The sequence below is a fragment of the Vombatus ursinus genome, unplaced genomic scaffold, assembly GCF_900497805.2.
Source record: "Vombatus ursinus unplaced genomic scaffold, bare-nosed wombat genome assembly UNPS02014798.1, whole genome shotgun sequence".
NCBI classification, from domain to species: Eukaryota; Metazoa; Chordata; class Mammalia; order Diprotodontia; family Vombatidae; genus Vombatus; species Vombatus ursinus.
The window spans coordinates 70,172,428-70,187,611 of NW_020954576.1; the positions used below are offsets into that span (position 1 = coordinate 70,172,428).

Here is a 15,184-nt window from a genome sequence, read left to right on the forward strand (position 1 = left end):
ATAGATAGATAGATAGATAGATAGATAGATAGATAGATAGATAGATAGATAGATAGATAGATTAGCTAGTTTAGTTTTAGGTAAACCTAAAAAAGTTCTGGTACATGTGGGTTGGGGTTCAGAGTTTCAGAAAAGGATTAGGTATGTGCAAGGCAGCCTTGGTACCACATATATACCACTAATTCAATTATAACTAACCTATTTCATAGCAGTTTTAAAGAATCACCCCTCCTGCTACCTGCTGCCCCTCATTAGGAATTCCTGAATAAAAATTGGCACTTTGGAAATATTCTGCCCAGTGGTTCTTTTTCCCCCTGAAAGTTTATCAGTCCAAATCATTTCTGCACCTATGCAACCAGCTCTCCCCTATATTCAATGGCTTAAGCACTGAACTTTCAGAAACAAATCTTTAGAGAAAATAGCATGGAATTGAACTCTTTCAAAGAGTTTGCAGTTAGAAATACAGGTTATCCTTTCCTATTCATCATAAACTCTAGCTCCCAAATGAATCACTTCCAGGCTTGTGATAACTGAAAGAATTCATAAATGCCAGCTTGGGGCATTGAAGTATAGATTGCCCCCAGGGTAAAATTGGTGAGGTAGGGAAAAAGTGCTGAAGTAGACTTACCTTTTGGGGTTTTTTTTTGTTTGTTTTGTTTTGTTTTGTTTGGATTGTTTTTTGTTTTTTGGTTTTTGGTTTTTTCAAATAAATAGTTTCACAGTTTTTCTGTGGATCAGGAAAACAAAAGGTTGTCAGGCTTAGAGAACTAATGCAGATAATCATTAGTCCAATTTAGTTCCTTGTTTTAAAGGAAAAATTGTGCTATTTTTATGGTAACAGCTATGCATAATCAATCCTGATGCAATTACATTTCCAAGCATCCTTCTTTTTTGTTGTCAAATTCAATCAAACCTATGAAAGGAAGCAACAAAAAGAGATAGTGTAATGCATCATTTTTTTTTTTACAAATACACATTTTCTTTTTCTTTTTGAAAAATGAATTTTATTTCAGTTTGGGTGTTCTGGGGGAAAATGTTCTACTCAGAGCATAAAAAATCCTGCCAAATCAGGACACATTTCCTCTCTTACGTCCAACAATGAATAATAATAGCAGAGTTCTTGGGGTTTGTTTCTGACTATTCAAACCACTAAAAAGTTTGAATCTCTTTAAAGATGTTTTTGATTGGGATAGGCTTTGTTGATTCTATTTGATATCATTTAAGAACTACACATGACTCAAGTTCAAACTCCCTGCTACTCAGAGGAGACAGTTATCCACAACTATTCATCAGCCATGCTGCAGTAGTAAGACTCTTTTTTGATTTGGCTTCGCCATCTAGTGGTCAGATTCTCATATTTCTTTTCATCTGACCACCAAATTCTCTTGCTTCTCGTGCAGAAAAGTCATTCTAATTCTCCCCTTCAGTCATGAATGCTCTCAACAAAATGGACACTTGAAAAGAAACCTTGACAGTGGTGCTATAGATACTAGATTGGGGGGGGGGGGGAATGAGCACCATGTGAGGATATTTCTGTCCTATGCCAAATTATTCTCCAGTTCTCATGATAAAAAAACAGGCCCAGTTAAGTTCAGGCTTTTGGTATACAGTTTTTGAAGCCATTTTCCTAGCGCGTTCTTAGATGAATTGCTGAGCCTGGATGACTCTGTGGCTGGTATATTAGTGTTACTAACAGAATATTCTTGTCCTTTGCTTTTCATTGGATGGAGAGCTCGAGTGGGGTTTGAGGACTCTGGGAAAAGATAGTTGAAACCCATGTAAAAGAAACTCAGTTTTGATTTGTGAAAGAGGAGACTAAGTTCTAGATACCAGAAGAAATGGGTCTATGCTACTTCCCAAGTCTCTATTGCAGAGCCTTCAAGCCCATGAAAAGAACGGAGCCTCAACTCCTTCTGCCTTCAATTCCCTCCTCGCACATACATGTGTCATGCATGATAGTTCCACCTGGCATCTCCATAGCACTTTGTACTTTTCTCATTGGTTTCATGTTCATCAGTTCATTTGATCTTTATAGATTTTTGGTAATGATTTATAACAGAGATGTATCTACGTAGTACAAATATTTTCAACTCTTTAACCATGAGAAAAAAACCTAATGATTTCTACAAACATGACATTCAGGTTTCTCGACATTTATCAGTACTTTCAAATTTAATTGGAGTTTAATATCTTCTTGACTGATTTGCCCTTTTCTTCTCTTTAATGTATTTTATTGTTCTGGCCATTCTTCTCCAAACTGGCACTTTATTTATTTTTTTAATGAGATCTGTAATTTCATTCCTGCTCAGAGCTCCAGGTGAAGAACTCTCTTTATCAGTACACATCAACACAGCTCTGTAGCTATTAGCCTAAAATTACTTGGGGCACTTAGAGGTAAGGCAACTTAGCCAAGGTCACACAGTCAATTTGAGTGTGAGGTAAGATTTGAAATCTTCCTGACTCCAAGGTGAGCTCCCTGTCCCCTACGCTATGCTGAACTCCTTTAATTTACCTTTTTATATTTTATTCTGAACTTAAGAAATAAAACAAGCATTTCTATAACATAGTAGATTAGAAAAAAAGATGATTGTACATGAAACTGCAAATCTATTACGCACAACTCACTGTTGCTTTTAAATATGTAATAAAAATCATGAAACTTTCTTTTTTTTCCTTTTTTTCTTCCCTCCCCGCTTCCACCCTAGAAATGTCTACCATTAGATGCAAATATGTATATGTGTGTAATATAAATATATGTATATATAGATATATACGTATAACCATTCCATACATACTTCTATTTACCAGTTCTTTCTCTGGGTGCAGATAGTGTATTCCCTCATATGTCCTTTGTAACTAATTTGGATATTTATTATAATCAAAATTACTTAGTCACTCAAAGTTGTTCTTAAAACAATATTGTTGTTACTATATACAAATAAATATTTCTGTTACCCCAGAGAGCCCTAGAATCTTGGAGTTGAGGTGGGGGAAGACCTTAGAGGTCATGATTCTGAGCTCCCGAAGCTTCTTTTCAACATCCCTGACAACTTGGCCAGAACCAATCACCTAACATCTTTGAATCTCAGTTCCCTAAAATGTAAAATGGAGAAAATAATAGCATTTAACACATAGAATTGTTGTAAGAGTGTGTGTGTGTGTGTGTGTGTATATCACTTTACAAACCTTAAAATACTTTATACATTAGTAATTATTCTAAATTTCAGACTGATTCTAAATATTTTTATTTGATAGATCATTTTTAAGTTAGTTTTTAGCCCTATTTACCTTTCCCTAAAGAGGAAGTTGAAATTCCTTTCCAACATTACCCTTCTGGTTGTATATAGAAAAAGCAAGTATCATTCAAGAATTTTCCTCTTTCACATGGCTTTTGTGGGGCTTAAACATTTGGGGGACTGATTTTTTCCCTTTTCAGTAAACATATACTATCCATATTTTGTGCTTAATAAAAATTTCCTCTGTATAATTCTCTTCACCCACTGAAGAATGTAAAGGCCCCAAATTCAGTCCCTTTGTTCTCAATATTTCCCTTTTTATATTCCCCCCTATTTTTTATTTTTGTTCTAAAAGTACATTACTTCTGTCCTCTATCAGCCCCACAGGATGCCTTCTATCTTTCTGCATTCTTTTGCTATTTGTATTACAAGCATACATAATACATAATAACGTATGCTTTCTCCTAACTTGAAGGATATTGTTGAGTCCTTGTGGACTGTGGAATCTGTCCCTCCCTCCTCCCCCCCACCTTTAACTTTGAATATTCACATTCCATGGATTCCACTAATTTTGAGCTCAATGGACTTTACTTGCTCTTTCCTGTGTTCTTTCTCCTTTTGAGACTTGGGTTTCACCTATAGAAGACCTATTATTCTCCTTTTCTTTGTATTTTGCCTAAAATAATTAGCATAAGCCTGCTAAGTACAATTATTGCCAAGTGGTATCAGCACTATCTCTTGGTGGATTTGACTCTAAAATAAGTCAACTAGCATTTATTAAGCACCTACCATATGCCAGACATTGTATTAAGCACTAGGGACATAAAAGAAGGTTAAAAATAGTCCCTATCCTCAAGGAGTTCAGAATGTAATGAGGGAAACAATTTGAAAAATAACTATATACAACTATATACAAAAAACAAACAAAAAAGATACATACCAGATAAATTGGAGCTAATTTCATAGGAAAGGCACTAACTTTGAGGTCCAAGAAAGGCTTCTTACAGAAAAGATTTTAGCTATGGAGATGAGGAGGGAGAACATTCTGGGTACGGAGGATAGCCAGAGCAGGGAGATGGAGTGTCTTGTACAAGGAATAGCAAGGATCACAATGTCAGTAGGTAGTGGAGAACATGGAAAACACAAATATAAGAAGATTAGAATGGTAGGAAGGGACAAGGATTAGTTTATGAAGGGTTGATTTTTAAAGCTAAACAGTGGATTTTAAATTTAATTCTAGAGTGATCCATTGGAGTTTATTGAATGAGAGTGATGGTGTCCATGACATGGTCAGACCTTCACTGCAATCAGATCACTGATAGGTGAGTAGAAGATGAACTAGAGTAGGGAGAGACTTAAATCAGGGAGGCCAAATAATAGACTATTGAAATAATCTAGGCATGAGGTAATGACAATTCCCCTCCAAGTACAAGGGTGGTGTCAGTGTTGCAGCAAAGAAATGTTTCCCTTTGTCTATTTTTGGGTAAATTTTTAGTCCAGTTTCATTGAGGATACAGGGAGAATCTCATCTACTGACAGATTCACATGACTGGAGAGCAAATAAAGTGAGTAGTCAAATTGAAAAAGAAATCTATTAGCACGCTAAAGAAAACTACTTGGGTTGGTTGCAGCTTCAATCTACCATGGTTCAAATCTGGCTTGTATAGCTTTTTCAAACCTCCATAGCCAATATGTATCACTTGAATGAACCAATGGAATTCAGTTTGTCTCTATAGGAAAGCATATCTGGAAAGTCCCTAGTTGTGTGTTAGGTACACCATTTGTGGGTTCGTGCACAGCTAAAAAATGCTGTGTACAGCAGGTTTTTATGTATTCAGGCTAAGCAGGATGGAGGTAGTTGAGACAGGTTTTATTATTCCGTTTACAGCAGAAAAGGAGGCAATTCAATAAGGTTGTGTTATTGAAAGTGCACCAGAATGAGGCATAATTTAAATAGCACATTGAGATAACAAGGTTATTCTTTTCTTCCACACCAACAGAAACATGAAGACGGCTTTCTCTCTCATTTAATGTGAGGCCTCACACTGAAGATTTACATATTGAAAGAAGACAACAAAAATCAAATATTTTATTTCAAGTTTATTTCATCAGCGTGAAAACAATAAATTTCTAAATTTCTAAATAAATACATTTCTAAATAGTTCATATTCATTTTCTTGACTTTATATAAAATATAATTTTTTTCTTGGTCAAAGAAATTCCCAATGAAAAAATTAATTTAAATTGACACCTGCTCTTCAACACAGAGAGTTGTCTGAGGCATTGAGAGGCTAAATTAATTGCTAGGTGTCATACAGTCAGCAGGTTTCAAAGGCCAGACTTGAACCTAGGTATTATTTGTGATTACTAGGCCAGGTCAGTTCAATATCCACTGTCATCCATTGTTGTTGTTGTCCAGTCATTTTAGGTTGTGTTTGACTCTTTGTCACCCTATGTGGAGTTTTCTTACCAAAGATACTGGAGTGGTTTGCCATTTCCTTCTCCAGCTCATTTTACTGATGAGAAACTGAGGCAAACAGAATTGAGTAATTTGTTCAGGGTGACACAGCTAATAAGTCTGAGGCTGCATTTGAACTCAGGTCTTCCTGACTCCAGGCCTGGTGCTCTGTCCACTGTACCACCTAGCTGTCGAGTGTCACCCATAGAGCCTTTCAATTTTCTTGTTCCCTCCATAATAACTAAAACATCTTCTGTGTTACCACAATTTACTTTAAAAAACATTTCTAAAGGAGATAAAGAGTGATAACAGTTTAGATCTTTAAGTATTCTTAACTAACACATCTTTTTGAACTTCATTAAAATTCATTTTGGAGAGATACCCCACAAGATTAAAAATACATATTTATGGAGTACCCACTTGACCATGTATATGGTTTTAGACGTCTAGGAATTCACTGAATAAGCCATTTTATTAGTCACATGCATGCATGCCTGCATACAAAGATAATACAGTTTGTATTGTAGGAGTTCTTACTCATTTTTTTATCATGAACCACTTTGTCAATTTGGCAAAATCTATGAATCCTGTCTGATGCTTTGGTGAAGGCAAAGTAGGCCATCTTTTACTTCAATTCTTACTTAGCCTTTAACTACTGAATGGGTGTTGCCTCAGACAAACTGAGACCTGGGAAAGACCTTAGCTTAAAAAAAGCCAGTCTCTTACTGCAACTTGGGCCATCACCAGTCGTCCTGACTTGCCACTGGACTCTAGTGACTCTGGAGGAGTGAGGCTGATGACTTTGCACAGCCCTGCCTCACTTAAATTCACTTCACTTGCAAGTCAAGATATTACCCTCCTGCTGTCATTGGTCCTTTTCCAGAACAAAGGATGAAGAATAACATGAATCCCTTCTCAAAATAATATTTTTAAGTATATAAAATAATTACACATGGGATTACAAAGGAAACCAGTATATTGAAGTGCAGTTATCAGGATATTTGTTTTTAAAAGTTCACAGACCCCAGGTTAAAAATCTCTGCTTATATTTTGAGCAGTTTAATATTAACTTGCTTTGTTTCTTTTTTTTCCCTCCTATGGTTTGTAGAGGTATTTATTCTCATTCCTATGAAGCACATCTGGCAGATACCTTGTAAAATTTGTCTTTATCTTTATAAATTTTATTTGAAATATTATTTTTAGGAAATGACTATATCAAGGACAGTGATGATGAAAAAAATACTGGATAAGTACTATATAACTTGGAATCACTCTACATTTTAAGAAATAATACAAAATAAGAAGGGTGAAATATTATGAGTGTATTATGGTACATAAAGGAAAAAATATATCCAGAGCTTGGGAGTTGGTAGTCCTGGGATTCTAGTCTTGAGCAGAGAGCCAATTAGCTGTGTGACTTTCAACAAATTATTAAGTTTTGAGGCCCTCCTCTTCTTCATCTGCAAAATGAGGAGGATAAAATAAATTGTTTCACTGGTTCATGCCAGTGGTAACAGTCTATGATTCTATAACGGCCTTTTAATTTCTTTTAAAATGTCCAGTGCTGAGAACATGCCAAAATATAGCAGCATTTCCCCTGATTTCTGTTCTCCTCTCTCTCTCTTCCCTAGACTATGCCAGAGAGCCATGATGACCCTGCACAGTAACAGTACAACCTCTTCCTCATTTGTTAACATCAGTTCTTCCTGGAACCAAGGCACCTCAGGCCCAGGTCTTCCCCCTCGCTATGGCAGCTACAACGTCTCTCAAGCCTCTGAGACTTTTTCCAACAATGCTACAAACAATGACCCTCTTGGTGGTCACACCATCTGGCAAGTGGTCTTCATCGCCTTGCTGACTGGCATCCTAGCCTTGGTGACCATCATTGGTAACATCCTAGTGATCGTGGCATTTAAAGTTAACAAGCAGCTAAAGACGGTCAACAACTACTTCCTCTTGAGCCTGGCTTGTGCTGATCTGATCATTGGTGTTATTTCAATGAACCTTTTTACCACGTACATCATCATGAACCGATGGGCTTTGGGGAACTTAGCTTGTGACCTCTGGCTCTCTATTGACTATGTGGCCAGCAATGCTTCGGTCATGAACCTTTTGGTCATCAGCTTTGATCGGTACTTTTCCATCACCAGGCCACTCACATACCGAGCTAAACGAACAACCAAAAGGGCTGGTATGATGATTGGCCTTGCTTGGATCATCTCCTTTATCCTTTGGGCTCCTGCCATATTGTTCTGGCAGTACTTTGTTGGGAAAAGAACTGTTCCCCCAGGGGAGTGTTTCATCCAGTTCCTCACTGAACCTACCATTACCTTTGGCACTGCCATAGCTGCCTTTTATATGCCTGTGACTATTATGACTATTTTATACTGGAGGATCTACAAGGAGACTGAGAAACGTACCAAAGAGCTTGCAGGACTACAGGCCTCAGGAAGCGATGCAGAGGCTGCCCACTTTGTTAATCCAACGGGCAGCTCTAGGAGCTGCAGTAGCTATGAGCTCCAACAGCAAACCCTAAAACGCTCAACCAGGAAGAAGTATGGCCGCTGCCATTTCTGGTTCACAACAAAGAGCTGGAAACCCAATGCTGAACAGATGGATCAAGAGCACAGTAGCAGCGACAGCTGGAATAACAATGATGCTGCTGCCTCTCTTGAAAACTCTGCCTCATCTGATGAGGAAGACATTGGCTCGGAGACAAGAGCCATTTACTCCATTGTGCTGAAGCTCCCGGGTCACAGCACTATCCTGAACTCCACCAAATTACCCTCATCAGAGGACCTGCAAGGATCAGAGGAGGAGCTGCAAAAAACCGACTTGGAGAAGAAAGCTAACAAGCTACAAGCTCAGAAGAGCATGGAGGATGGAGGCAGCTTTAGGAAGAGCTTTGCCAAGCTTCCCATTCAATTGGAGTCAGCTGTGGAGACTGCCAAGACACCAGAGGCCATTTCTTCTGTTGCTAAGACAACAGCAGCTCTGCCTCTTTCCTTCAAGGAGGCCACACTGGCCAAAAGATTTGCCCTAAAGACCAGAAGTCAGATCACTAAACGGAAAAGGATGTCGCTCATCAAGGAGAAGAAAGCAGCACAGACCCTCAGTGCAATTTTACTTGCCTTTATCATCACCTGGACTCCGTATAACATCATGGTCCTGGTGAACACCTTTTGTGAGAGCTGCATCCCTAAAACCTATTGGAACCTGGGGTACTGGCTCTGTTACATCAACAGCACAGTGAACCCCATGTGCTATGCACTGTGTAACAAAACGTTCAGAACCACATTCAAGATGCTGCTGCTGTGCCAGTGTGATAAAAGAAAGAGGCGCAAACAGCAGTATCAGCAAAGGCAGTCAGTTATTTTTCACAAGAGGGTACCACAGGAGGCTTCATAAAATGAAAAATTTTTAAAACAACAGCAGCGACCAAACACACATGCACTTCAACCCCATACACCTTGAGAAAGGGAAAGGGGAGGATTTTTTTTTCTGGTATTGATATTAGACATTTCAACGTCCAGATGTGAAAGCCGCTGCCTGGCTGATGTATCCTTTTAATAAACCTATTTTAATATAAAAAGTCAAATGCACATTAAGCAAAAGAAAAAAAATATACTACTGGATGGTAAAACATTAACTCGGAAGTTGTTCCTTTACCACTTTAAATGGTTTTCCTAAAAAGGGAGGAAAGCAAAGTTGTACAGTAGTTATAAACCCATTATTGACCTGCCCAGGTCCATTGAGTCATATCAGCTCTGGGAACTCAGGTAAGCACATCAAGCTGGCCTAATTTCCAACTTCTTTCCAAGGATCCTGCAAGTATTGATCTAGCCTCTTGGACAGAGGAGGCCAGCAAGAAGGTGGTTGTGAAAAGTTTTAACATGTTACGAGGCGGCATCTTGTTGTCCCAATAGAGCTTCCTGTCTTCTCTTTGGTGTATCGTTGTTAAACCCTACCTACCTGTGGACTTGATCCTCCATCCTTACGGAGTACTGTTTTGTGCAGCTAAAGTTTCATGTATATGAAAATAAATACGTATATATGTGTGGGTACAGAGCGCACACACACATGTATATAATATACTGGGAAACAACAAAACTGGCAAATTATTCCTGCAATACATGATTTCAGTATTTCGGCAACTAAAGTTCTCTGGAAACCTAACACAACACAAATGTACAACGTGATCCAGATGAAAGAAGTATCACTTAATGCTTTTAAATCAAGAGTGTTTTTAGGGGCCATTCAGAGAACAGCAGAATCCTATCCAAAGTACACCCAGATGAGGCCGGCATTGTACGGCTGTGCCTATTAGATGCCCTCATGTTCAGTCTGAGCAGCTAAGCAACATCAGCAGATCTGTGGAGATTGGTGGTCTCAAGACCATCTGAGTCCAGATCAGCCAGGAAAATCAACCTCTTCTGGGCTCTAGCACCCTACACTGAGGACTGGGTAGCCAGCTGCATTGGTTTAAAGCTTTCTGTACCTGTGCTAAGGCCCAGGCCCCTTGGATCTCAAAAAATGAATTGCAACACAGTGTTTTTGAGTTCTCCACAGTCTCAGATCTGAGCTTGCGGCTAAACAAAATTTCTGTGATATGCTTGAAACTCGACATTAGTGACGTGGCTGTCTGGGTCTCATCAATTGCAATATTTCTGGTAATAATAAAAGGAAAAGTTTTTTTTTTAAAAAAAGAAGAGGAAAAAGTATGAAAAAATGAAATTGTTTTGGTTTTGTTACCTGGCATTTTCTGATGAAAATTTATTAAATAAATTAAAGGGCTTAAATCTGTGTCACTTAGACATTGCCAGTGTTTCCTGGGCTTGAGCATGTGATCAGCACCCAAATAATGGGTGGGCTCTATAAAAGTTATGTGTCCTCTGAGAAAAGGACTATATTTTGAAAAGTATTGCTTCTAATCTGATTTATTTACATTTTGAGAAATAATTTTGTATTTTCCTTTGACCAAAATTATATAAGTTTTGTTTTGGGGTGGTTTTTTGTTTGTTTGTTAATTGTTGTTCAATTTTCTTCCTTCCTTTCTTTCTCTTTCTTTCTTTTTCTCTTTCTTTTGTTTTATTTCTTCCTTTCTTCTCTTTCCTCTCTCTCTCTCTCTCTCTCTCTCTCTCTCTCTCTCTCTCCCCCCTCTCCCCCCCTCCCTCTCTCTCTCTCTCTCTTTCTCTCTCTCCCCTCTATCCTATTTTTGGCTGGGGGTGGGGGAGGGTACTCTGGGTGGGGGGAGGGGGGAGGAAAACCTTACCTTTGTTTGGGGCATCAGTGTTGTGAACACAGAGCTGGTATAAAAGCTGCTTTTGTATTCAGTGTGAGATGGTGTTTACAGATGATTTTGACCACAGTGGAAGTATATTAAATGGTGTCTGTGTATTTGAGCTATTTAATTTGTGTTATGTTTATATGAAGAAATATTTATACATACTTCACCAAATGTTTATTTAATGTTGATAAATATTACTCTTCAATCTTCAGCTGTGGTGTCCTTTTAAAGTGATTCCTAAAGGTCCACTTTAACAATGGATACAGTATATCTAGCTTTCATGTTGCTAAGAAAAAAGTCATCCTGTTGGCATCAGTGAATATTTAACTCTTTGTGTGTTAATTAAAAAAAAACAGTAATTTTAACATAAGGCGCTTAAGCCACGATTTTGTTGAACCTGATGAGAACAGAACAAGAGAAAACAATATAATTGATAGTTATTTTGTTGACCTTGTTCAACCAAAGAATAAGGAAAATACGAAGTTTTCTAAGTTGAATAGAAAATGACAGATCTCTATACTCTGAAACTAAATGGCAACCAATTCTCATCCCAATTCTAACACAGACTGGTTGACCTTGACAAGTCAATTACCAGTGGTGGCCTTCATTTTCCGCATCTGCAAAATGAGGGTGTTAGAGTAGATTATCTCTAAGATCCCTTGCTGCACTAAAAGTCTGTGATTTATGGTTCAGTTGAAACTTTTAAAAAAAAATTTTTACTCAAGTTGAACTGGCAAAAAATGTTTAAAATATTAATGTCTCCCATTACAACAAGTGATTGCTACCCAACATTTTTAGGAATTGTAATACCCTTTCCTTATTCTGGTTTACCACACCACTCTCTTCCTAAAACTGTTTCTTGGTATGCTTTAGTTATTTATTTATTTATTTTAGATTAGAGAAAATTAAACTTACTTTGAGAATTGGAGACACTCTGAGTATTGCAAAACCAGGGTTGGTAATCACTATTCTCTGTAGAGAGAATTGTCTCTTGATTCATGCCTTTATATGATCCTGATAAGCTTAGAGGAAAGAAAAAAAAATGAAACCACAGAGATTCTAGCCCTCCTCCATTATTATTCATTTTTACTACAATCTTTTTTAAAAGCTACCAATTCTTAAAAGCTGCTTTTCAAAATTACCTGTTAACTTTGTTTACAGGATAGGGGCAGCAAACCTTGGATCGTTTTCAGAGAAGAAAAAACACCAACAACAAAAAAATGAGATTTTAGTGTAAAAAAAGGTTTGAAAATATAATATAAGATATAGTGAGTGTTTACAAAAGTCACTTCATAATATACATTCGCGTCATAATAGGTTCACAAGTAAGATATTCAGTATATCCGTTACAAATGTCCTTTTGCTCAAATTGGGAATTAAATGATTTTATTATGTGCAAGTCAGGTACATATAGTATGTTCTGTAATCAATTATCTATTCTATTGGAAAAGAGCAGAAAAAACAAGCAGATAAATTACATATTATCACATACTGTCTCATCCTATCGTATGATATCTAACTCTTATCACAGACTGTCTCACACTTGTCATATCCACATACACTCATGCCCATACATTCTGCTTTCTGCTTTTCTTCCATGATTTCTCCTTTGGTCACTATTTAGGTTTCCCTCCTTTCCTTCATCTTTCCCTTTGCTCATCAAATCTAGTCTAGTTGTCTTCCTTCCCTAGATATGTTTTAGTTCTATCCACCCCATCTCCTGGTAGTTCTAGAGTCTGGCAAAATATGAACTAACAAAAACACCCATAAATGCTAAGAAGCTGCCTGCCTCTAATTCAAAGGGGTACGAGACATAATTAGATTCCTTTGTTAACTCTTTCAGTGCTTCCAGATGGGCTAGTCTCAGTTAGTTGGGGGCAAGGGAAACATATCCAGGGAGAAGCTTCTTTACTTTTAATTAAGCATTATTATGGGCATGTTCAGTACTTCATTTAAAATATTTATTTGGTACTGATAATATGCATAGCTCTGTGCTGTGCTGCTAAAGAAATCAGGAGTAATTTAGACAACAAAGAAATTAAGATTAAAAAAGCTGTGTTCATTAATCTAATGAACCTTTCAAGAATAGTGTTTGGCTAGGCAGTAAAGAATACATACTAATAGGGAAGGCAAATCCATAATCATTTATAACACAGAAAATCCCAAAGCCATACTGTTTACAGTAACTTCAGCCTCCTTTTCTACCAAACCCTTTAGCAGAGCTGCCAACCAGGTACAAATCTATCAGTTTGAGATCCCCATTTCTTCCTGTTAAAGCTAAGTTCTAATATTTTCTTACTTCATTTTCTTATGTGAAGTAAGAGAAGTGGTAGGCCCTATTAGGCTACAAACTGAATTGATAAATGTACCTGGAAAATATAGTTTCATATATGTATGTTAGAATTGTTGGCTTGGCTCAAATCATCATTGCATATAATTTTGGTTGGCTTACAAAATTAAGGAAGATTCCAACTTTAGCCTGTGATTGAAACACTGAAGGGAAAGCTCTCATAATCATCACACCGTAACATATAATGCTAGTTCCAGACTACTAAATAGGTTTGTAAAATAAACAATAAAAAACAACTTCGTGGAAACCTGTTTTTGCCTGTTCTTAGAGACATATGGTGCCAACATTTTTTAGTAGTATCATCTTTTTTTTTTCTTACACATTAAAAGCTTCACTAAGTTTGGGGCAGGCTTGAAGGGAATCTTACGGAAATTATAAATAAAAATGTGCACTTTAGTTGTCACACAAATTACAAATGGGCTTCCAAGATGGGGGAAACCAGAGCATTATTTCATTGGGCAGGAAGCTTGGATAGATAAACAAATGTAAAGACAATTAGGATGTTTGCATCCTTCTCTACAGGGGTGTACAAATATGAATTAACCACTGTCCATATGAGTTGAGTGTATTATTTGCTTTGTAAGCAAAGAACATGTATCATAGCTGTATTTAAAATATCGTCCGAGCCTTAGAGAAAGGTGCCAAATTTTATCTTTTTACTACTTACTGACCAGGCATTTCTTCCAGAGACATGTGGGGGGTTTCAAATATCATTTTCATCTTTTTTTTTTCTCCTGAAAATGAGTCAATGGTCTGTATGATAAAATTATGCCTGCAATTTTGTGGTAAATATTACTTCCTTGACTAAGTTTAACAGCATAAATAGCTAAATAAATAAAATCCACTACTAAATAAAGATTGTGTCCTTTCATTTTCATGCAAGATCTAATACATAACTGTAAGCTTTTCTTTTTATATGTAGGCAGATTGCATTGCAGATTTGAATGAGAATGGAAATAAATCTGAAAGAATGATAATGAAAACATATTCTGAAATATGGTACCAAATCCATTGAATTGTGTCTTGTTTCTACAGAAAATATGATTTTCTCCAACATTTGGAAGGACTGAACTTATCATGTTTATTCATTAAGTATGGGTGTTGTAGAAACAGTTAAACCATATGTAAGCCACTATATATCTGAGTGTGGCTATATAAGCATATGGATATGGTTCTTGTCCACTAAGAGTGTATGTAAAACAAATCCAGTAAAGTCTAGACACCAATATTCTAGTGAAGAAAGATAGCATACATAGTTCAAAGAGCACTGACCTTAAAGTCATAGGACTTAATTTAAATTCCACCTCTGATACTGTATATGTTACCTTGTGTGAATCACTTAAATTCTCTTGGTCCCAGTTTGCTTATAGGTAAACTGAGGGACTTTGGCTAGAAGTCCTCCTAGATCTCCAGTCTCTGATTTCATTGTTGTGGGTATTCAGGAATGAAGATCGTAATCCACTCAGATCTACTCATCTTGTGCAACTCTAATCCATATCCTTTCATAAATTTGCCATAGGGGGTATTCCCTAAATGATTGAGACTTAGGCCCTCTTTACATTGTATGGATGGATACCAGTAGAGCAGAGGCTGTTTGTACTTTGTGCTTGCTATATAACCAATCCATCATTTTTCTGGTCATAAATTTCTCTGATGGCACATTTCACCCTGCTTCTCCATAGAATTCCCATTTGCTGTGTGCTACAGCCTTTCCACACTTTCCATGGGCCTCTCCACTTCCCTTTGGTTGATGCCTAACTTTAGTGAGGTCACAAAATATCAGCTGAAAGAATATTGTTGTTAAAAAGATTGATCTTTGTTCCACAGTGAAGCTTTTATGGTTTACAAGAATT

At 37.2% G+C, this 15,184-nt stretch overlaps 1 protein-coding gene across 3 annotated transcripts in view; it reads left to right on the top strand.

The window, feature by feature from the left end:
* The window catches only part of LOC114049963 (muscarinic acetylcholine receptor M3), a 607,675-nt gene extending 597,274 nt beyond the window's left edge, over window positions 1–10,401 (top strand). For 2 of the 3 annotated variants that reach the window (XM_027871448.1, XM_027871449.1), the window contains one exon: window positions 7,326–10,401. In XM_027871448.1, coding sequence (XP_027727249.1) covers window positions 7,342–9,102 — 1,761 coding nt within the window. In that variant the 5' untranslated portion in view covers window positions 7,326–7,341 and the 3' untranslated portion in view covers window positions 9,103–10,401. Of the gene's footprint in view, window positions 1–4,483; window positions 4,559–7,325 lie in introns of those variants that run through there. The other variant, XM_027871447.1, reaches the window with a different exon arrangement.
* The last annotated feature ends 4,783 nt before the right edge of the window (window positions 10,402–15,184 follow it).